This window comes from Amblyomma maculatum, chromosome 6 (assembly GCF_055883805.1).
Source record: "Amblyomma maculatum isolate TAMU_Amacu chromosome 6, ASM5588380v1, whole genome shotgun sequence".
Classification (NCBI taxonomy): domain Eukaryota; kingdom Metazoa; phylum Arthropoda; class Arachnida; order Ixodida; family Ixodidae; genus Amblyomma; species Amblyomma maculatum.
Window position 1 is genome coordinate 109,391,535 of NC_139349.1, and position 24,916 is coordinate 109,416,450.

A 24,916-nucleotide genomic window follows, 5' to 3' on the forward strand; every position below is an offset into this window, starting at 1 on the left:
CCCGGCCTCTTGCTCAACTCTAGTTCTAATTTCCGGAGCTCAATTTCTTGGTCCAGCTTTTTTGCTTCTCTTTCAAGCTTCTCACGTTCGTGCTCCCTTTCCTCTTTTTCCCTCTCAAGTTCACGCTCCCTTTCCTCTTTTTCCCTCTGACGTTCGCGCTCCCTTTCCTCTTTTTCCCTCTGACGTTCGCGCTCCCTTTCCTCTTTTTCCCTCTGACGTTCGCGCTCCCTTTCCTCTTTTTCCCTCTGACGTTCGCGCTCCCTTTCCTCTTTTTTTTGGGCGATGAGGTTCCATGCTTCACTGAGCTCCTCATCATCGGCTCCCAAATCTGTGATTGCCTTTATAATGAAAGGTTTTCGTGCCAAACCACTTGTATCAATTCCCAGTTCCTCACACAATTGCAACAGTTCCGGTTTCTGCAGCTTTTGTAGGTCCATGATCGCTCCGAGTGTCGGCTACTTCCAAAACAACAGTGCAAACTACCAAACCTAAAGGCGTTTCAACACTTTTTACCAGTTCTTAAAATCTAACCCTGTTCTAGAACCTGGTCCACATCAGAAGAAAAGCCAAGCACTCACCCACACATGCGATCGATGTTCCGAGCTGCTGTCTTGTTGGCCGATTGTTGCGCCTGCTTGTTGCTTGAGATGCCACCTCCGATCAACAGATGTTGTGGCTTGCAGATTCTGATGCCACCTCCGATCACCAGATGTTGTGGCTTGTAGATTCAGATCCCACCTCCAGTCATCAGATGTTGTGGCTTGTAGATTCAGATCCCAACGCTGGTCACCAGTTGTCGTGACGCTGGGGCTATGTCGACCCGGCCTTCACTTGGTAGCGTGCAGAGACTCGGGGTTGAAGTAGGATTGAATCTTCGAAGTTGGTGAAATATGTACAAGCAGGTTTAATGGCACTTTGAGAAAACTTATTTACAATATTTACACGAAAAAGAAGGGTACATCAGCAAAATGGCAAGCGTTAAAAGTTCATAGCGAGAAGCGACTGGATGAGCCGTTTACCCAGGGCTCAGAGCGACATTTCGTGCTCTGCAGCGTCCTTAAAACCCCCCTATGTCCAGCCCCTCTCTGAAGATGTTGACCAACCAAATCCAGGGCACGCCCCTCAGGTATCGGCATCCAATCGAACACATCACTGCACTGATGGTCTGAAGCACTGACTGGTCCGGCATTCATTCGTTGGGCGTGATCACTTGTTGGCGGGAAAAGCTTGGGAACGGCGAGGAGAGGAGGTACATTTCTATTCTTCAGCAAAGAAACCACAGGCTGGTTCTGACAAGGGGTTTTACTTCTCAGAAACCCGAGTGCACGTGGCGCCGCATAGGGCTCCCAACATTGTCCCTTTTCGACAATTGCAAATCTTTCCTGCATTCCCGGGAAATCACTTAATGGCCGTATGAGTCATGCTCCTTTCTTGTCCTGCCCGTCAGCGGACATGTCACTCTGTCGTCTCCTTTGGATAGGAGGCATTCATCACTGGAGGATAGCACTTCTCGACTGGAAGGGTGAACAAAAGAAAGAAAGCACTTCCTGCTATTTCCCGCAGGGGGACGTTTCTTTGTGTTTTTCCAGACGTTTTCTTGACAAGGTCAATTTGGCATTTGCAGGTTGTCCACAAAGCAAAACATGCTTACAAAACAGGATTGCTGGAAACAGGCTCACTTAGAGCCATTGGACCATCACCACATATTCACAAAACTTATCCATGCCCACAGGCGAACAATAGAGCGCGCAAATGCGGATGCTTGGTCGTAACAGTGTCTTTTGTTGTTAACCGTGTACGTTTTCAGTTTCGGTCATTCGTCATCAAAAATGTCAATGTGTAGTGTCTAATCAAACTTTTTCAAAACACACCATCTCGATGAAGCCATGGAATGACAGCGGGCTACAAAGACAGATGAAGAAGGGGAACAGCGTGGCGCGCTTCTCTTGAATCGTCTTCAACCGGTGACGACTTCGAATGGAATGTAATGGACTATTTGAACAGTGAATACTCTTTGTCGACGTGTTCACTCAGCAGTCAAGAACGTAGGAATGCAACTAGGCGGCAACGACGCGTTCAGGAAACAGAAGATGAACGGCAACGGAACTAAAGCGTAGCCATGTTATTATTGCTTTCGCAACCAACCGGGCTAAACTAATGCTAAGTTCCTGCTAATTCTTTTTAGTAAACCACCGCCCCCCCTACGGGCTCCTAGCTTCCTTAGTTCGGCTGTCCGTTATTGTTTTTGTTTTGCGTCGCTAACCTAGCAGGCCGCGCAACGTATTCCGGAGCGCAAAATACGCTCAGGTGTGTCTTTTTCTCTCTGTGTGTGTGTGTGTGTGTGTGTGTGTGTGTGTATGTGTGTGTGTGTGTGTGTGTGTGTGTGTGTGTGTGTGTGTGTGTGTGTGTGTGTGTGTGTGTGTGTGTGTGTGTGTGTGTGTGTGTGTGTGTGTGTGTGTGTGTGTGTGTGTGTGTGTGTGTGTGTGTGTGTGTGTGTGTGTGTTTCCTTATCTATCAGTATGTGTAGCGGCGCCTATAGGTGCTTCGAGGCCATCGATGTCACGCATGTGGTGTCTTCCTTCTTTGGTCAGATCTCCAGTGGGGTCGGACGTGTTTAATTGAAGCGTTGGGAGAGGGATTGTATTGATTATAGCCCTTGTCCGTGCTTTCTCTGGAGGTGTTTCTCCTGAGCACTGACGTTCGCTCCGGACAGACCCATCTTCCACCGCATAGTGGTTGGCCGAGCGACTGATTTCTAGATTTTCTCAGCAGGTCCATATCATACGATACAGCTCCGCCTCCTGTCCTCGGAACTGGCATTCTCTAATTTAAGATGCTGGATGCATGGCGTGTAATCTGGTCTGGTTAATAAAGGTCAGCTTGGTCACATTTTGATTTTGCTGAGGCTTTTAGCCATGTAAGTGCCAAATGGTTTACTCTCAGTCGTGAAGCAGGACACCCATCTATAGCACCTTTCAAACGTAGAATCTCTTAAGGTAATATGTAGAAAACACCGAGCAACTTTGAACATTTTGGCCAAGGCTGTCTGCCAAGGTGTCAGTGTGGTCACGTGGCAAGCTTTACCTCATTCGACTCTTTGCCTGCCTGACCGGCTTGACACTGATTCTTAATATCTGGTCAGGTGACTTTCGTTGCCCACTCAGACTGATCCTCACATGATGCAATAACATTTATTGTCTCCTACTTCGTCTTACTAGCTATACTCACTCGTGAGGACTATCATGCTATGACTATCACTAGGACTAGATTCATGGTTACAGTGGCTGACGTCAAAACAGCTCCATGTAGATGGCACCACTGCTACTGTGTGCCCAGGAGAGATATGCTGTCGCATTTCCGCGCGTAAGGAAACTCAAACGCCCCCCCCCCCCCCCCCCCCTCCGGGAAAATGTGAATCTTCAGGCACGGACGTAGAACCACAGCTGTCACTGCCTGTCAGACAGCCCTTTGTGAGCGTTGCGCGCAGTGGCAATAAGCGCGTCCCACAGGAGTCGCATGAAAAAGACGCATCGCGTCAGGATGACACGCCAAAAGTGATGACGTCATACCAGCGTCACGTGGAGAAATGTAACGTGATTGATAATAACTTGCAAAAAGTGATGACATCACGCGGGAGTCACGTGACAAAGTGTCGTGATTCAGGATGACCAGCACAAATAAACGTTCTTCGCTGAAGCAGACTTCAGTGCCCTCAAAATTTTATCTCACAAAGGTGCGCGGATATTTTTGATAAATAAGGCTGTACTGGGTAATACTACGGAGTTCGGCAAGTAGGTTCTCAGTGCGCTACGGCACAATAACAATTGAACAAGCGTAACGCAGGACGACAGGAAACAGGCGCTTTGTTCGTCCTGCCTGTTTTCCGTTTGTTCAATTGTTAGCGTGCCACAGCGCGCTGAGAACCAACATGCAGAACCAACTCGTCCCTATCCTAGCACTGCTTACTACGGATATCGCATCAAAATTTAGTGTTCACCATAGAATTCTGGTTCCCGCGCTGCATCAATTTCGTGCCTTGCACATAGTTCCGTCAGTTTAATAATTTAATTTAGTGCCTAAAAGAGAACAGTGCCATAAAATTATTCCTGTGCATTTTTGGAAGATTTTGTCGCTCGAGCTGCCTACACATTCCTTTGTACTACGTGATATTGTTATCGGATAGGACGAAACTAAGGAGACAGACGCATACAGGTAGGATCACATTCAGGAGACAGACGCACGTTGGACATTATCACACTCGCGGGATACAGTAACTCGTACACCACTGTCTTCATCATTTAGGCTTCATCAAGGTATTGTTCATTTATTGCACGTATAACCATCGTCACCACACGGGTTCGATGAAAAGCGATGTTATATGAGACGTCCACGCGATTTCCAAGGTGATCTTGACCATGTCATCTTCGAGAAATCCCTTTGACGTCTACGTTGCGTGCAATGCACATCTTCCTGTCTTCTTAACTAGGGCAGTATTCTTGTACATACCTTCTTGCGTGCGCACCTCCCTCGCTTTACATTCACGGGTAGGTGCAAATTCTGCGGGCAGTATGCTGACTTACACCACATGGTGTGGGCCTGCCAGCAAAATACAAAACTAAAAGCAATAAAACAGCCACTAGGGAGGGCTGGGAGGCGGCCCTGTCCAGCTCGGACCTGAAGGCCCAGCGTGTCCTGGTCCAGAGAGCTCGGGCAGCGGCGGCGGCCAATGGCGTCCCGGAATATGGTCTGCCACTCAGCTCCACAACGAAACGCACCTCCCTTCCCAAATCATATCGTCGTAAATCAATGTTTTCTCTTCCTCCTCCTCCTCCTCCTCCTCCTCCTCCTCCTCCTCCTCCTCCTCCTCCTCAATAATGCACTTCTTTAGCATTTAATACTGACGAACATCTCCCGCGTACTAATTTGAGAATGTGTCCGCACGGCAGCGTGTGCACATTAACTAACTTGTGTTAACTACAATTTCCTTACTGTTTTGCACCGTCTTCCTCAGGCTTTTTATTTGTTTGTTTGCCATATAAATGATATATTGCTCGAACCTTCATGACTAATTCGTTATATGGTTGTTTCATATTTTACGAGCAGTCAAATATGACCTTCACAGTGCCTACTATGTAAGCAATCTACATACATTTTCCATGTCCTTTTCTGTTACCGCTTCCTCCTGCAATTCACCTTGCAACCCCTTCCTTTCCGCAGCCTGCAGCTAGGTGGTAAGAATTGCCGCGGCAGGCAGTATATCCTCCTTCCAATTTTTTTTTTAGTTTTAGCTTTGAAATAAAACAATATTGCTAATAGAACATACTCGCCGCATCCATCATTTCCCGTACTACACCCTTCTGTAAAGCGAATGTACAGTCGCGAGCAGAAGGGGTGTGTAACTCAGCCGGTGGCGGAGCTGGGGAAAAATTGCATCGAAATTTCATCTATCGGCACGGACAGGGATAGCGACAGCATTTAACACATGCAACATGTCGCTAAAATAGAGCGCCATGATTGTGTGTTTGCTAGATGGATGTGAAATGCAGTTTTCTCAAGCTCGCCACCGGCTGCGTTTTGTACCATTTTTGCTCACGACTGTACATGGAGTTCATTATGTAAGCAAGTTAAACCACCGATTATTCCCATAAACACGAGTCCTTAAGTTCTAAAGTGCACGCACGATGACTGCAAGATATTTTAACTTCAGTGTAGAAGTAACGATAAGATTAATTCGTGTGGGCCAACACTCTGCTATATTTTTAGATTGGCGGGACCTGTGCATAAATTTAGCATCGCCATCTTAAATAAACAGTCCGCCTCCCCAAGAAACTTCAGCGCGATGTGTATGTAGGCGTTTCATACAATATAGAAGCTGTATGTGGGACTTTATCTTAAAACCTGCGCTGTATGGCAGGCGCCTTGGTGTGATCTCGCTGACCAGGTGGGCTAGAACTCGACGCTCTCGAGAATGCTCCATCTAAGATCTCGGGATCCAAAGGGGCTGGAGAGTAGAAGTCCTCGCCCTCGGTCTAACACAGAATTCACCGTCACTTCTCCACTTCGAAACGCGAAAAGACAAGACCGGCAAGGGTTTTTTTTTTTCTTTTTTCATTCTCCGAAGAATTCCATTAGTGAAGTAATCCAGCTATTCCTTCCGAATCCGCCGCTTGTCACGAGTGGGCTAGATATATGCCGAGTTTTGACATAGTTTAGCGTCCCTGCACGCGATGTTGTGCTCATACAAAAGTTTAGGTGTCCACACCTCATGCCTGTCAAGGACTTCGAACCGATAGTGCAGTGATTGAACAGTAAATTGAAAACTGCTAAACGATAACATTACAGGCTATCGAGTCAATAGTGCAGTGCGGAACTCGAATTTCAATATTTCGAAGGCATCGCGGGCGTTGCAGTAGCGCTCCTGGAGAGAGAGAGACTCTTTAATGAAAAAACAGAGAATTTTGTCGGTGTTTAGATTTCGCTGGCATGCTACTCTGTGTGGGTAAGGGAATTCGGGAGGGAAATATTGAAAAACGAATGATAATGGTGAGGGAAATAATAGAATTGAAGGGGGAGATAAAACATGGCCATTACATACGTGTTAAGGTGCTTCGTGCAGTAATGACATAAAATCAAATAATTAAATGGATGATCCGACAAATGTGCTTATATATTTCACAGCTTGCAAAATGCCTGAGGGAAACATGCGAGGTGAATTTAGAGTTTGTCAAGGAGTCCAATGTCTTTCAAATATGTAAATAAAAGGTTTATAGCGGGTCTCTGTTGCCAGGGCAGGATAAAAGACCTAAAACCCTGTTCATTGTTAAAGGCAGTGGGGAGAGCTTCTCCATGCCTCCATGCTGTGTTCATAGTTTGCACGCTCGTCAGCGTACGCAGTGCACTCAAGTAGGATATGTTCCACAGTTTCAATCGAGCCACAGTTGTCACAATACGGGCTGTTCATTTCACCGAAACGGTAGCGCACAGTTTAGACGAAGTCGGTGGTAAAGAGATTCTAGTTGGCGAGGATATTTCGGAGGAAGTCTGGCGCACTGGATAAATAGACTAGAGTAGTATAACGCTATGCACCTCCACAATATATAACTCATTTCGGAAATATATATACAGGCCTGTGGTTAAAGCACTGAGCAGCAAGCATAGTGATCAGAAAAGAATAAAACCTACACTAGCGTCCTCAAAAGTTAGCCAAGGCTTCTTCAGACTCAGTCAGACTCAGCGGCTAATGCCTTTGACCATTCGGCCAGAATATTCGGGACTGAAAACCTGGCCTCGGCGGTCGCGTTTCGGTGGAGGCGAAACGTAAAAGACGCACCCATATGCCGGGGATTGTTAGTGCACGTTAATGACCCCCAAGTGGTCGGAATTATACCGGCGCCCGTCACCAACAGCTCGCCCCCCCCCCCCCCCCCCCCCCCCCGCTAATTTGCGCAGTTTGCCTCCTGTGAAGCGAGACAGATACTGCCGCTTTCACTTCCTCGCAACTTATTTGAAATTTTTCAATTCTTACAAAACAACTAAATCAATTTTCAGAGTGATTAATATTTCATAGGAAAAAAAAATACGGTTATAACATTTTCGAGTAAACATGTGGGCTGAATGCTTTCACGTCAGTAACTTTAATGTGGCTGGCGCGGTCTCACAGTTATTCGTTGGAATACTTCAAAGGCGACCACATTTGCTGTGTAGCAACATGACAACTCCTTCGAGTTCAGTCGAGTTCAGTCGAGTTCAGGCTACTATTGAAGGGGAGGCAGGGAAGAGTACCAACTGAACCATGACTTTCTTAGATTGTTCTGTTGGGAAAAGAAATCGAATGTGCAGCGTGACTTATCGAAATAAAATCTCTCCTTTGGAGGGAACCACCGCCTTTTCTCCTTCCCACTTTAAGAATATTGAGTGTTTTTTACTCAACAGCCACTTGAAACTGCCCTGGTGACAATGGTGTAACACAAAGTTGGAGGTGCTCAGTCTCTAGTACAAGCAGTGCGAAACATTTCCTTTATTATATTAGGTTCATTAAGTTGTCGTTTACTTGATTTAGCACGGCACTTTCCATATGGATTACTTACTTGTTTGTGCGTATCCGACATCATGGTGTGGTGCAGCAGCATTTAGAAGTATAGTTAAACGTCACAACACTGGAAAGGTCAGAAGGCAGGGAAGAAATGAAAAAACTGACGCCGAGTACTGAGCTCACAGTGTCACTCACTTCACAAAAAAGGCATTCATTAAAGTCACTGCCAGCAGTCCGTATAATATAACGAGTTCTAAAAAAATGAATCGTGTTTTGACTCGTGTGCGCGTTGACATGCCGAGTCCGCATGCCCTTGGGTGACGCAAAACGGTTAGGAGATGCGCATATGTCTCTTCAAAGCGTCCACATGCTATTCACTCCTTGTCGCAGGCCGGATCTGTTAAACTTGGTTTCACAGGGCACGGCACACAGTGATTACCCGGAATGGAAGGACGATGGAATGCACGGGCACTGTGGAGGGGGTGATCGCAACACGCCAGGTCGGGTGATCGACGTCAGGTTGTGCTCTTGATGATCCAGTCCTTGAACCTCGATATCCGGGTGCAGACACCAGGCAGGTTGGGCTCGGCACAGCCGATTCCCCACGATATGATGCCAGCCAGGAACCAGCGGCCATCTTTGGCCTGTATCTGGAGCGGACCGCCGGAATCACCCTGGGAACATCGTGAAAACAATATAGAAAAGTGCTTATGTGTTCGTGATTTACTGCCTATTTGACCTTTCGCTGTTGCAGTGTGATTATGCTATCGAATTCATTGCGCTTTGCAGATAGTTTTATTGTCTTTGTTTCAGTCTTAGGTGGTCTATTTACAATCTTATGACAAGCGAAACGGAAACTTCCCCAATTTAGGCTAATTATGTGAATAGAAGTGCTCCACAAATTTTCTTGGTTAATATTACTGTTTTTTCTACATGCATTTTCATTCCGAATACACGACTTCTGTCCGTTCTAGCCAAATATACGAATTTAGGAAAAAAGAACATAACACGTCAATGCATCTTAGTTAAAAGTATTCGTAATAGGTTCTTCAGAATGGCAACCAGCGTTGACGTGACAGATAGTCGCAAGAAGGGGCCAGCATAGGTTTGAAAAAAAAAATATGTGCGCTTACAGCGCTGAAAAATTATTACTTTAAATTCAGTGGTAACAGTGCAATAGTGTCGCGTTTATAGACTGCACTGCTATTCCCTTCACGGTACTCTAACTCCAAAATACGCATCTGTCATTGACCTATTACCTCACTCCGTAGCTTGATCCAGCCGAGTTAAGTGGGCGGATGATATCAAAATGTTAGCAGGGATAAGATGGTCCCAGCTGGAGAAGGAAAGGATTAACCCTTTCAGTGTCATCGACGTACCCGTACGCGTACTCTGCTCCGTCAAAGGAGGAGGCCTTTATTGTGCAGGCAACACAATTAGGCTGGCTGTGGTAATGATGACTATGGTGTGAAAGTTCTATGCACAAATACGAAAAAGGATATGAATTTATTTATGAAGATAGCCATGCTCAGTTTGACGCCATCGCCGGTACTGTAACGAAATAAATAGAATAGGTAAGAACGAAGCTGTGCACAATCTTTTGCCACAGCCCTACTGGTTGATTATGGACGTTTCATTTCAGTCGACTAACTCTGCATACTGTTTACAGTTGGTTGTTTGTCGTCTTGATCATTGAAAAGTTGAATTATCAAAGAGTGGTCGTTTTTACATTTTGCTTTGAGATGTCACCAGTAGCGCAAATGATGATCCCTCATAAATTCCAGCTTGTAATCCAGGTGCAGAGGGACTTTGTGTTTCTCAAAGACTGACAATTTTGAATTAGCAGTTCCTCGCGGTAAACAGCGCACTGTTGGCATAGCTTTTATTGTCGAAGATTGAACAGCGCAACACTCCGGCAATATCAGAAAGCCATGAAGACTTTTGTAGCCACCTCAAGACTGGGAAGGCTCACCTGGCAGGAATCCCTCCCTCCTTCTTCGAAACCGGCACACATGAATATGTTGGGTATGTACTCATGCCTCCCGGCTGCGAGGAACATGTTCTTGCATTTCTCGTTGCTCACGATGGGCACCTTGACCTCTTGCAAAACGGAGGGAAGCACACCTCCTGCAAAATCCAAGAAAAGCAAAAAGAAGTAGTGGCATTGCATGACTGCGATCTGGAATTGGTCTTAGATGTCCTTGCGGTGCCAACCGCTGTTTTGTGTGGTATACGGAGCTGTTATTGTCAACGCGACAGAACTATAACAATAACGTACGCTGTCCAGCTTTCTGTAAAGCATCGCGAAAACGGAACTGAAAGGTGGACTAAAGAGTCCTCTGAAAAATTTTGTTTTCGCTTCTATCTTTTGTTTTCTATTTCTTTTTCTGAGGAGGGGGGGGGGGGGGGGTCGTGAGCAGTTTTAGTCGCAGATAACCAGCCGTAAATTAATCCCGCGGTACTGAAAATACGTCCGTACTATTTCCATCGCGAGACCCGACCTCATCATTCTGGAAATGACCGGTGAAAATAGTCTAATCTGGAAAGGCATCTAAAATAATCATCATTGGGGTTTTTGGATAAAATGCAAATATTTTGTTGGAATCGATATATATATATATATATATATATATATATATATATATATATATATATATATATATATAAACTTGAAGTAGGTGACACACGATGAAAAAACAACACTTTAATCCGACGTTTCGGCCGGGGTCCGGCCTTTGTCAAGGAATGTAGACAACATTCCTTGACAAAGGCCGGACCCCGGCCGAAACGTCGGATTAAAGTGTTGTTTTTTCATCGTGTGTCACCTACTTCAAGTTTATGACCTACCGGACCCATTCGAGATTCAACCCCCTCCCTATAGCGCCACGCGATTGCCCGAAACGAACGTCGTGCGTTGGGGGACTCCTACTTTCTGCGGAGTGTTCAAAACAAACACATAAAAAAAAAACGATGGTAGTCGGAACGTTTTTCTTTTTTTCTAATTTCAGCAGAGAAATTCGCCACACAGATTCGAAATATGTCAGAATGCTTGGCGCGCGTAGATCGAGTTACCGCAATTAAAAGACAACCTCAAAATTGTCTTAGTGCACTTTTACGTGTGGATCGTCAGTTGCTTCGACCAGAGTATATTTCGAAAACAAGAAAAGCTTTGTCTTCTGAACATGGCTTGGCATGCCGTAGACGGTTATAACGTTGTAGAAACGTCTTACGCGTATGGTACCCTGCGTTTGTTATATGTAAATAGTTAGATTTTTATTTATTTGTTATCATGACCTTTGTTTGTTATCACCTGACTAAGCTGTTCGAATCGTTGTTTGCTGGGAAGCCTTGCTTCGCTTAGACTGTGTTGGAAAGTGACCAAGCGCACATTACAAGGTGTCCATCACGGGAACACAGCCGTATAACGAGGCTACTAAGTGGCGTATCCTATCTTGTCAGGCGGCGCAACGGTGTATGACATAAGCCACCAAGGAATCGACACAGAGAAGGGTGTGTCGCACATCTGTCACAACGGGACAATGCGGACACAAAGGGGATGTGTTACCTGGATTTTGACCGGTCATACGAGGTGCAGTGACGACAGAGGAGAGTGACACATGGAAGACGTATAAACGGCAAACGAGCTTTGTGTCTGAAGCTGTAACGGCGACTGTAGCTAGGCGTGACCGGGCTCCTTGTGCGAGTTTGCCGACGCCTACAATGTCAGAAGGCATCTTTTGCAAACATATGACTAATCCTTTAAACTGAAGTTCTCTAGCCAAGTCCAGAGCATCTTTTTTTGTGCGGTTGTTTTGTGTAAGGTGTGCCGTAATGTACAATATCAAGCTTAAATTTCAAACTGACGCTTACCAAGAAAAGTCGTACTGTAGACGCCACCTGTATTCACTTGTGCACGAGTGCAAAAGAGACAAAGGACAGAGGAAAGAGAAGACGACACAGGCGCTGCCACGAAAGACGACATGGGTGCTCCACGACACGGGCACTGACACGGGCATCGCCCATGTCTTCTTCTTCTCTCTCGTTATAATGGCGCATACTCTTTCTTCGGTCTTTTGTCTCTTTTGCGCTAGTCACAATATGAACTACTTCAAACTTGCCCAATACAGCGTACTGCAAGCTATGTTGTTGAATGAACGTCATATACATAATAATATGAGTTATAAATTGGTGTTGCGCGCCAGAGAGCTTGAAAAGACTGTTACAACACTGTACCGATTTAGCATAAGCAGAAGATGTTTTGTGAAGCCAGACCGTTTCGAGAGGAAGACTAGTGTGATCTGATTATAGTTCAAGCTACCGTGCATCTATAGAACACCCTGCAGGCGCTGCTTACTCGAACAGGCCACTCGACAGCGCCGAGGTCGTACTGAAAACAATTTTGTACCCAAGTTTCAAAGCGCAAAGATATTGGAGCTAGGTGGTGCGCGACGCCATCTCTTGCGCAATCATATGTTGTCATTAGGCATCGACAGGTTACGTCATGATTGATCATTTTAAAGATGGCCAGATGGGCAATGACGATGAGCTTCAGGCTGGTCTTGCTCAAAGAGCCACGACAGAAGCCTACAATGAGACCATTGATGTGCTTATTTAAGACAGGTAAAAAAAAAAACAATAAATAAAATAGAAATAATGCTTCAAATAGAGCACCGTATAGCTTTCGCATATGAATAAAGCGATGGCCCCCGGAGAAGTTGTTCCCGTCGCGTTCCACGGCTATATTGACCGAGGACTGCCAATTGCAGCGCAGAATCATCAGTTCAGAACATAAAAAAGTAAATAAAAAATATCAAAACGAAGACAGTTTTCTGCAGGGCACTGTGAATGGTTATGACCGGGCATTGTGACTGAGCCTAAAACGAAGTGGCACCGAATGAAAGGATTTTACTCAAACTTCTTGTCGACAAAGAATGCAAAAAAAACCAAAAACAAAGACAGACAGAGGATGGCGCTGGCTAACATTCTCGAGGCTATAAATTAGAAACAACGTAAATACAAGAAAATAGAATGTGGAGATCTATCGCCGTAGCTCAGCCGGTAGAGCATTGACCAGACGCGAAATTCGCGGATGTCGTGGGATCAAATCCCACCGGTGGCATATGGCTGTTTTTTGTTCAACTTTCTAACCAATTATCTCCACTAACATTACAATTTCACATCGACCAACAGAAAATATCCGCTACGATTTCCTTTGTGTCAGTGTCAGTTGGCTCCCTTCATATATTAACTAAGCCCCTGATTCCCCCACATCCGTACGCTGTTTAGCTGACAAAGTGATGGCCGTTGTCTTGTGGGAATCGGAAGATCTAACAAGTTTGGTTTCCTATAAGACTACAGAAAGAACAAAATTTGGTAGAAATCCTTAAAATAAAACCCTGATTCATCGCCAACCTCCAAGTTTAGGCGAAACAGCAGCTTTGTAAAAGCCACCGAGTTATCGCCCACCCAACAGAAAAAAAAAAAAGCGCATTCCCCCTATTTTTTGTTTGTTTGTTTGTTTGTTTGTTTGTTTGTTTGTTTGCGATACTAAATTTAGGGATGGTCGCGCAAACGAACAATAGTTGCAAGCATTGTTTTGCTCCCAAGGCGCAAGGTAACGGGTTTGCTTCCGACACGGAACAGGAGTTCGCTATTTCTTTGTACCGTGATATGCAGCGCCGATAGGGACGTTGTCATTGTTCGATTGCTGTATGGCCCCTGCGGTATTGTGTAACACGTTGTGTTTTCTTTCGAAAAGGATCTATTTAAGCTGCAGTTTTGCAGTCCGTATTCCGGCAGTCTCTATCGCCATTAAGAACAGCTATCATAGAAGAAATCGGTCATTCAATCGCAGCTACAGTATAACTGCTTGCGCCGGAATCCCGAGAGGATATGGAGAACAAAACCTTCAGCATTTTATTTTTATTCGGGAAGCAATAGTAATGCGACGGCAATAAAGGACCGGTTTACCAGAAAATTCGGTGTCGGCGTTGTTGGTGGCGTTAGGAGCGTTTGCGTTGCGAGCGCAAAATTGCTAGCATGGCACTGGCAGGTAGTAGCTGGTAACTGACCTGACCGAGCACTAACTGGGCTTAGAGTTGTCTGACGTTACGTTTGGCAGGATCTGCCAACTCGGGCCTTTCCTTTCATGCGGGAGAGTGACATCAGAATCAGTCCGCCAGGACCCTTCCCTTTTGAGGGAAACACACTACCCCTAAACCACGTAGGCAGGTTCATAGGGCTTGGTTAAAGTACGGCTTTATAAGTGAGGTGATAGCCTACGCTATCAAGACACTTAAGTGTCCCCCATATTTTGTTTTTGTTTAGATATGTTTGATGAGGACGACGAGCGGATACTGCAAGTAAAAATCCTTCTCGGGCGCCAAAGAGAAACGTTTTCTCCCTGTTCATTACAATACAATAACGCAGCGCAAATGACACGAAATACTGAAGAAAAAAAAAACCCGCTGTTTTTTGTGTTTTGGGTGTATATCGTGTTTTGGGTGTATCGTAAATCTAAACCAATTCTAACCAGAATTGCTACCATTCATATGTTCTTCCACAAAAGCCTTTTCAAGGTTTGCTTGCATTTGAATTTTTATGCAAGCAAATTTTTATATTGCACGAAAGCAATATAGTCACGCGGGTGAAACGATTCAGACTAAGGCTTTCGTTATGAATTTCTTGTTTCTGCTGGCACTGTATTCGATGCGTGTGTTTGCGTGTTCCACTAACACTAGATGCTTCACGCGGAGCCTGGGAGCCATCATTTCGCGGAAACCTAGGTTTTAAAGCATTCAATTACAGGTATATGTGTATTTTGTTCGAATCCCTGTCGGCAGCTATCCATCAAATTGACTAGCACCTGTGCGCTAAATGAAACGAGAAATCGTATTTGAAACAACCCGGAATGTTGACAAGAGGTTGTGCCACAATTCTGATACGAATGTTAGAAAAACTAGCTCCCCATTGATGTAAACGAGCAAAATGTATGTATTGGCGAACGACATCTATATGATTGTTTGAAGTGGAGGTGGCCTCCTTCGGCCCAAGTTCTGCATGCATCCATTTGATGCATCGAAGTTTTTTTACGGCCGCTTGATGACGTCATCTATTTTTATTGCTGTGCAGCTGCTGATAACGTATTTTTCGAGCCATCTCTCGGGTACGAGCCCCGAATATTGCCGGCATTTCACGTAATTGGACATGTGCTTTCTCATTCGGTGGTTTATTACGTCACGAAGATTGTGCTACAATGTCCGGGCCGTTCGTGCTATGCGGGATGCCGTATTAGAGGGCTCCGTATTAATTTAAACCAAATAGGCTTCTTTAGTTGCGCTGACATCGCACAGCCCGCGGCCTTTTTGTATTTCGCCTCCGTCGATATTTGGTCTCAATGGCCGGAATCGAACCCATGACCATGGCAACAGCAGGCGAACTCCAAACTACATGTCCACTGTGATGAGTCCTCAGTAGGTTCAAACATCAGACAGTCGTCCTCTGTCTCATGTGGTGCGATAAGCAACATGCAAGGAAAGTCAGGTTGCAGTGTTCACACTACTCACGCTGCTGTTGCGCTGCTCACGTGCTCTCCACAAGCATGTTCACGATACTCGCTTGATACTCGGGAGAACTGTCCAAATGGGGTTGGAAATTCTAACAAAAAATAGTGTCCGCGCGCGCCTCGCGCGCCTGTGTGTGTGTGTGTGTGTGTGTATGTGTGTGTGTGTGTGTGTGTGTGTGTGTGTGTGTGTGTGTGTGTGTGTGTGTGTGTGTGTGTGTGTGCGTGCGTGTGTGTGTGTGTGTGTGTGTGTGTGTGTGTGTGTGTGTGTGTGTGTGTGTGTGTGTGTGTGTGTGTGTGTGTGTGTGTGTGTGTGTGTGTGTGTGTGTGTGTGTGTGTGTGTGTGTGTGTGTGTGTGTGTGTGTGTGTGTGTGTGTGCGTGCGTGCGTGCGTGCGTGCGTGCGTGCGTGCGTGCTTGATATGGCGCTTTCATAGTTTAGTGTGTTCGTATATGTGAAGTCTAATATTCCATGCCAATGCTCCGAAACATCAAATGCCCATGTTGCAGCAGTTCATCACTACAAGCCCATTACCTCTTTCGACTACCAAAGGACGTGATGCTTTTTCTCGCTAGCTACCTTGGAGAGGCTAGACTGTCACCGATGTTCTAATCTTCAAATAGGAACCGCGGGCTGCTTTCTCTAATCTCTCCCGTTCGGATTGAACGTTGTTGATCCTGACTGATACTGGGTCCAGAATTCTGCCCAATGCGGAACAAGCTTCCTTTAACTTGAGCTGTCCCGCTGAATGGCTAGCGGTTCGCGTCTCAGTCTCAAAACTAGCAGTCTCAAAACTAGCCATTTGAGCAAGGTGTGACTGACCGGTGACTATCGCTTTTCGACCTAATTTGTCACCCAAGCTCCGCGGCTAGCAAGTGTGAATGAGTTACAAAAAGGCTATTCCCTCCCCCGATGTTTGAAAAAAAAATGAGTGCGGTGAAATGGGGACTATTTGAATAAATGAGAAACAGCTTGTGAAAAAAGTGACAAAATTTCATTGTCGGTAATGCTGCGCATGACATGAGAAACCGCTCTTCCTGACTTTCGCTATTATACCAGTATTCATCACTCAACGTTCGGACATTTGGCATGCCCTGCAGGGCATTGTACTTGTGGTTTTGTAGGATCGTACCTCTAGAATTCTGCAAAGCATTTTACCTGTACCGGCATCGGTTCCATGAGGTAACGAAAACATATCAGCGATAAAAGTTATAAAACGTGTATGTAAGCAGGCCTCCTATGCTGCACGCGAAGGAACAAGCTTTTCCTAGCAGTTTCGCAGGTTCTAGTTCTTGCTCCTAATGCGCTCTTCTGTTTCTTGCTTCCGTATAACATGCGCGGCCAGCTCCATTTGTCTCGTTCATTTACTGATTGGAAAGTTACAGTATAGAGCGCTGTATAGTTCAGCATGTGTTTTGTCCTGGTGAACATTTTATTTAGTAATTATTTTATTTGTTAGTTTGGTATTTGTATGCCCTCTTGTACGCCCTCGTTACCGCGCTGGTTACCCTTCAAAATGAACCACTGCAGACTGTCCAGCTTGCCGTTCTGGTACTTTTCATGTTTATCTCCAAGCATGACCGTGAAGCCTGCCAGCACAACATTCTCTCAGAAGCAGCACCCACCAGTCCTGACAGCAAAGCACGCCACTAGTTTGGGGGCTGCCCATACACCCACCGCCACCCTCTATCCACCTTCCAATCTTATTCCGTCGTCACCCTCCCAATGTGTCATCCACCACCCACCCACCTAACCTTACAATACTGATATGCCACACTTTTTTCTCATATACATCCACCCAATAAAGGTCCGCGAAGCAGAAAAATAAAAACCCGGCAGCAAAAGCACTTTCGCAAGGAACTGGGAATGTCATCAACCCTTTCATCAACTGGGAATGTCATCAGCTTTTCCGAATGATGGTTCTTCTTCAGAAGAGCCATCATTCGGAAAAGCTATAATCGCAAATAATATTACGACAAAATGGCCACTGGTTACGCATGATCGTCGCATCAGGTTGCCGAGTTGCCTGCCTATAAAAACGAAACCTTGTTTCACTTTTGCACTTCGCTTATTATAGGCAACGCTTCCTTTACTAAACGAGCATTGTCGTTCTGTTGACGTATACAGGGGTGGTATCTTAGACATTCCAGCTGTTTGGCAAAAGCCCAACGCTGTGGATAATAATCAAGGCGGTGTTAACAAAATTACTGTTAAAATTTAATGAATACATTATTTGCTTACTAATTTTATCGAAACGAAAGCTTCACTACCCCATGTACCAACCAATCAACCTGTTCGGTCGCCGTCTAAAGATTAAAGATAAATTAATATTTAGACTAAAGTTGTTCGATTCCCAGCGGTTCTAAGCGCTGTAGAAAATTCTCATCAAGAATGTTTTTTTATTAGTGCATTCGCTCGTGCTTATATAGCCCAATGCTGAAAACCTTAGCAGCGGCCATGACGATGATAGATGGTCTACGGAAAAGACGTACCGAAAAAAATATATATATAAATTTCACTCGCCAAACAGTATAAGACGCTTTTAGCGTAGACTAGCATCCTTTTCAGTTTTTACACTCAAGCCTTTTGCGGCACAGTAACGTACGCCTCGTCTATGTAAGTTTACTGGCAGTATCACTGCTTCATCAGCGCAATTTGAAACCCTGTGGCGCCATCTAGGGACGAAATCTGAAAGCATACTGCTCGCTATGCGAAGGGAAGAGCAGATGTGTAGCGGGCGCGGAGGCTAGGAGTGCCAGGACAGGTCCTATCTGCTCCCCACATTCAGACTTACGAGGACTGGACAGCCGCCAGTACCGACGCCAAGCGCAAGCTTAGTGCCCTGCTAGACTTCATGTCGGAGTCTGGCGCCCTCAACCTCACCTAACCCACCCTCTTCCCCTCTAGTCCTCAGGTCAGTCTTATGAATAAAATTTTTATGAATGAATGAAATGAAGGAAGAGTGGATTTCATTTAGGAACGCACTGGGAGGAGCGCACAGTATAATAAAATATGACAAGCACTCCAAGAAAAAAAAAGTGTGCATTTTAGAAAATGAGTGATATTTTGCAGACATGTAGTCAAATGGGGTACTACAGTAATAGTTTCCCCACTAGACGGCACTTCAGTGGTTTTTATGTGATTTTCGAAGGCAAATTAAAATTTTAAGGCCTATTTTGTCTGATATTGTAGCCATCTATATTTGCTATATTGGCAAGACCTTTTCATTTCCACCTTAATCTCATAACATATTTTGACATGATATGACACATGTGACGTTCTGCCACTTGACCTTTTGACGGCAGATAAGGCATCACGTATTCCCTTTTGTAGTATATATTTATATTGCATATATATATATATATATATATATATATATATATATATATATATATATATATATATATATATATATATATATATATTATTTTCTTTTCCTTTTGGCCCTCATGGCACTCACTGCAGCTAAGCCTAACGCAAAGGGACAGAACGCTACAATTTGAGCGTTGAATATTTTGTTGCAACGGAAAGCTTGTTGTCTATAGTGGAGGATTGCATAGCAACATTCAGTTAGGAACAACTTAAAAACATTTTACATAGAATGTTTCGATCAGTGCATGCTCCCGACTTTATGTATACCGCTGCTGGAAACCATAAGCGATGACGATTGCACGTTGGCAAATGTGATGTGCCGAGAAGTAATGTACAGTCTTTGTCAAAAGTTTAGAGCCCTGGGGGTTTGCTTTTGAGCCACACCGTGCGGTTCGTTATGCATTCTCAGAGTTACAACTTCACTGAAGGTAAGAAGAATTTTTGTCCTAACCTCTCCAAGGTTAACAACTTCCACGGATGCTAAAAAGGCGCCACTAGACGGATTAGAAACAGACCCCTTGGGCTCTAAACTTTTGACAAAGGGTGTACATATAACCGCCAGACATTATTTTTTTTATTTTATTTATTTATTGATACTGCGATCTTTTACAAGACCTTCGCAGAGTAATTATAATCAGACATTTCTTAGTGCAGAGTAGCGTCCATTTTAGTTTCCACACCCAAGGCTTTTACTACACAGGAACGTACACCTCGGCAACGAAAGTTTCAGTGGACCATGGTCACCGCTTCATCCAAGGAATTCAAAACATTGTGGCATCATCTAGTGACAGACGCTTAAAGCAGATCAAAGTGATGCAAAACGAGGGTGGTTTTTATTGACAGGAGCACTGGAAAGAGCGCAAAATATAATAAAACAACGAGAAAACTGTTCAAATACTAAAGAACACTGCTCGCTTAAGGAAATAGGTGACTTTTCTCCCCTATATATGATCACGTGGGGTACTAAAGTGATAGTGAGAGCGTTTCGCCGCAAGAGGTCGCGTCAGTCGTTTTATGCGATTTTCAGTGTATAATTTAAGTCGTAGTCTCTTGGTTATTGTAGTGTAAGGTATTTTCATTTCAACTATAATGCGATTAATTTTTCGTTAGTGTTTTGTCACTTTAAAAGCGAACTCCGGTGTTTTGCTAACCCAGGTTTTACTGAAACTTACACTGTACGTTCTTTTCTTTTTCTTTTCTTTATTTCAAAGTAGACAAGGGATTACATCAGACACTGAAGGATCCTTAGCCAGAGGCTAGTCGTGGATCCCAAAATGGATACAAGTATGTCTACTGCCGACTCAGGAAGAAACAAAATACATATTCACCGGTGCGAAATGAAACAACTATAATATATTCTCCTTAGTTTGCTGGACATTAGTGCCAAATTCTGCAGCAGGTCATCGCTTTGTTAATAAGCAAATTATTTCAAATTTCGCAATTTTGTGACATCAGTCACGGAGAATTTTACGGGTAACCTCGAGTGCGTGAAGTCACTGGATGCACGGGCTTTATTTGCTCTTTGCTTGCTACAGGATAAAAGTCTGAGCTCCCTTGTAGCCTTTCACATAAATAATGACTCCAGCTGTAAACTACAGCCGTTAGTTCGCTAACCAACGCACGCATGATCGAATTTGTTGCCATGTATCCGGGAGATGATAAATTGGTTGGTAGTGACGTCACTAGCTGGTACTTGCAGTTTCGGTTTCCCAGTTCTTGCTGTTCTAAAATGTTTCTACTGTATATTCTCTTAAAAACTGTCTTTTGTACCGGAAAGGGTGACTCTAAAGAATGTAGTCCGAGTATATCATGTCTGGCGCAGGCGAAGGTGACCAGCCGGTGGATTAAAAGGTGCTTCTCAGTGGTTTAATGGTTAATCCTTTGAAAGTTGTTTTAATGGGTCAACAATTATTCTTGAGGCCGTAATATTTGCTCTCCTTAGGATCATTTTCAGTGATCACCTCTTGTGGAACATCTGCAAGCAACAACCGCTACTCATCTTGCCTTTGTATTTTGGAGACTAAGTGTTTATACCCTTGCGGTTGGTCCCCATGAGGACTAACCTCCTTACCCCTGTCAATCCTTTTTTCTTGCAGTATAAATTAAAAATGCTCAAGAAAACTTCTAACGTACCAAAATATTTGCCACTATACACTTGGTAAGTGCGCAGCACCGGTCAATACTCCACTAAGTGGAGCGAAATCTACCGCTCACGCGACAAAAGATTGCCGATGGTATAATGCATGCTTTCATGGTTTGCTTATTGAGGAGGATCTTTTTTGCGCTCATACAGAAACATTTCCTACTTTTGACTTTATTTCTGGTCTTCAGGGCGAAGCAATGCCTTCAATAATCGCACCGTATGTGAACCGAATAGTTGTTCCGTACTCAGAATAAATATTCGCAGTAATATTCGAGATAGCATTGATGACTGGCAGACGCATCACCAGCACGCATAGGACATCCTTGCCAAGGATTAGATGAAGTGGAAGCTGAAGGGAAGCTACTTCTTTGGATCTTTAGGCATCCACGCAATATTAGTCTCGCGTCTAAAACTGTTCTGCGCAATAGTTTGAGGGTTCTGTGTTCGTACATATAGGATACTGTATTTACTCATATAAACGCGCCCGTGTGCTGTGCGATGTCAGTGCGCGTTAAAGAACCCCAGGTGGTCAAAATTTCCGGAGTCCTCCCCTACGGCGTCTCTCATGAGTCGCTTTGGGACGTTAAACCCCACAAAACAAACAAACTTCTTTCTAAAGAAAGCTCCTGAAAATTTGGGGAGCGTCCTCTGAGCGGGGAAAAATATTCTGGAAACTTTGAAGCGTTTTAAATAGTGCAAAACGATTGGGCTGGTGGATTGAATGCTCCATCCGCTATTACCCGCCTCCTAAATAAAGCAAAGCATGCCCGTTAGCATTTTTCACATGCTCGTGAGCATGGCGAGCTACATTTGACTTAAAAGCCGACGTGTTACGCCTGGCGGCCCATAATGCTGTCCAAAGAGTGCCAACTACTACCATGAAGTACTTGCACTCTAGCACAACTCATTCTTCTCAGCGCGAAGCACAAAAGCAACAAGCTGCTGCAGTTCCTTGTCGGTAAATATAAGGGAGACACCCTTTGAGACAGGACGTTGTTTCATTTGGTGTCAGGATTCCTAGAGAAACATACCTATAATTCGTTGTTGGTCCCTAGAAGTGAACATTTTTAGACAGTGTTTGACAGTATTACTTAACTGTTTGCCCGTTTTCAAAAAGGCACCTAGTATCTTTCACTTTCATCATTAGTAGACTACACTCGAAAATTGTGCAGTGCATTCGTGTTTTACACGAGGGGAAAAAAAAAATTGACAGACGATATAGGTTCATGCGGAATGTGTGCAACAGCGCTACATTTATATAGCATCCTACGCGATTAATATTGCCTATGTAAAGAAATGACAGAGATATTAATGTTCGTTTCTGAATAATTTAACATGTGGTGCCAATTTCCTATCAGGTGACTTATACCTCATGGGATGTCCAGTAGCCATCGGTATTTCTTTCAGAGGAAGGTTTCGAGCTCAATGTTACTGTTATAGCCTTGTACACAGAGAACTTAACACTCACATGCCACGTGGCAGGCGAATGCTCGTGACTTTTCGAGCCTGTGAGATTTCAAATTATCGACGCCACTGACGCCGATGCCATCGATAGGCAATTTTGTTTTAGATGAGGCCACTAACGCTCTCACGCTAAAAAATAGCAGGAATAGCAGTGAAATGAAAACACTCATCACGCGTACCATTTGAAGTTGAAGCAGATGTGTCACGCGAAATGGATCAGCAGTAGGCCTTACATACGTAATTTTTCCCCCTTTACATGCAGCCAAAAAAGTGACGTTTAAAACAACGAAAAGTTTGAGAGTAAATATAGTAAACAGTTTTGAGGCCACACCTTGGCAGAAACATCTCGTTCGTCGTTTAGCTTAGAGTTTATTGACCGCGCTGACACATGTCCACAAAACGGGAAGAAAAAGGAGACAATAATTTTTGCTGGAGATATAAGCAGTTCTCACGTTTATTTTGTTATAACGCGTACCTTTCCGCCGTAAACTGAGCCTCAAGAAGGCATGAGCATCAATATTCAGAACAGTGCCAGCATACCTAACTGCGATCATGTGATGGCCGTTGAGCCTTTTCTCATCAGTACTAGACGTTATGCTGGCGTCGTCGGACCCAACTTTGCTGTTTACTTTCTGTGTCCTTGATGACCAGCATATTGGACGTCCTTACTGCTATATAAGATTAGAAACGCCTATGTGTCGTGTGCGATGGCTCGTCGCTACGACGGCATGGAAGATGACATTCTGCAGGAATGACTGATGTTTCAGGCTTCTGTACAAAACTTTGGCATTTTCGTTTCGACACTCACTAATATATGAGATGAGTGTTAGAAACGGGAAATTATGGTAGTTTTACGAGGAAATCAACTGAGTTCGTCGGTTACATGCAAATTCGCTTGAATGGCCGCACACTTGTCTAGTTTAGGTTCATTCCGGTTTAGATTATCGCGCCCATTGTCTTAACTCCCGCCTGCGCTGAAAATTAACACGTTTTATTTTTCTTGTTTGAGCACACTCAGCGATAACACGTTTGATAGACAACCATATCTAAAAGCAGAAATGCAAGCCGACTGTATCACAACGCGCATAAGAACATCTGTTCATGCATACCTGAACTGCACCTAGGCACCGAGTCATATGCGACATGTTTTGTCTTCCGTTTATTCGCCGCGAGATCAACCTATAGGTGGTGCCACTGTCGCTCCGACACCATGGATCGGCAGCCGGTGGCACCCGCACAAACGCAAGCGGCGTAGGTTTACTTCCGCGTTTACGGCGGGTTTGTTGGCGATGAAACCGTGCCTTCTGCAATGCATTAGCGATTTACTGTTTAGAGTGTTCCAATATTGCAGAAAAAAAAATAATCCAATGCAACAAAAGAAGCGCGGATTTTAGGAAAACCAGGCACGCAACCACCCGTCTTAATTTAATGACATTGCTTTGCACGCTTTTGGCGTTGCACCGCGTTCATAGGCCTGCTACTTGGGCCTGAAGTGTACCACTTGCCTAATGGCAGCTTTGTTTTTCTTATCGGCTTTTCAACAGCGTGCGCGCCTCTTATACGAGTGAGACATGCAAATTTAGTGCCAGGCCCATGGAGATACAAGGTATCGTGCTCTGACCTGCAGTACTTTAGAATGAATCGAAGCAATCTGGTTCATTATATCGTGCGTACTTAATTCGAAGATCACACAGGTTAAATGTAGCACTGACAGCGTACTGCCCGGCTAGTTTCCGTAGACTGAGTGCACATCAACTCTGACTAGACAACCAGGCACAAGTATTCCCCAAAAATGATACGCGGCACTCTACAGGAAACCGCCGCACAGGAAAGTTAACTGTTCATGTGTAGAGCGCTGAGTGGATCGAGTTTGCCGAGCTCATAACGAGGCGGATGCTTCTTGCGGCCAATGTCCTGCGCCAATGACTCTAAACGACTTCCTGAAACCGAGGAAAGTATAAGGAATTTCTGACTTATGTGATGTTGATAATTGGTAAATTAGTAGCGTATTTATTTTTCTTTACAATGCCAACAAATTTCATCGTGTGAGAACTTATACACAATCGACAAAATTTAGGACTATCAGCGATTAATTTTCAGTAACGTTAAAGTGCAAGCTACGAATCAGTCGCTGCGACGACATTGTAAAAAACTGCGCATACCGGGCGCTGCCTTGTTCTGGCAAGGAATTTTGAGCGGCTGGAGATTTATTTACACTGTAATTATGGAGCAGTGACTCATTCCTATGCGAAGTAAAATATTAGGATTACTTCTAAAACAGGTGCTGGATATAAATCTATCCCGAAAGTTCATCTTATCATGCGACCATAAAGATGTATTTATTC

The 24,916-nt window shown here is 44.5% G+C and overlaps 1 protein-coding gene across 1 annotated transcript in view; it reads right to left on the reverse strand.

Moving 5' to 3' along the window:
• Nucleotides 1–8,035: 8,035 nt before the first annotated feature.
• Nucleotides 8,036–24,916, reverse strand: part of LOC146186559 (uncharacterized) — a 111,695-nt gene continuing 94,814 nt past the window's right edge. Inside the window, exons 7-8 of the mRNA XM_084607264.1 lie at nt 10,005–10,159; nt 8,036–8,706 (exon numbers count right to left, since the gene is read on the reverse strand). Of these exons, the coding sequence (XP_084463390.1) occupies nt 8,548–8,706; nt 10,005–10,159 (314 nt within the window). The 3' untranslated portion in view covers nt 8,036–8,547. The remainder of the gene's footprint in view (nt 8,707–10,004; nt 10,160–24,916) is intronic.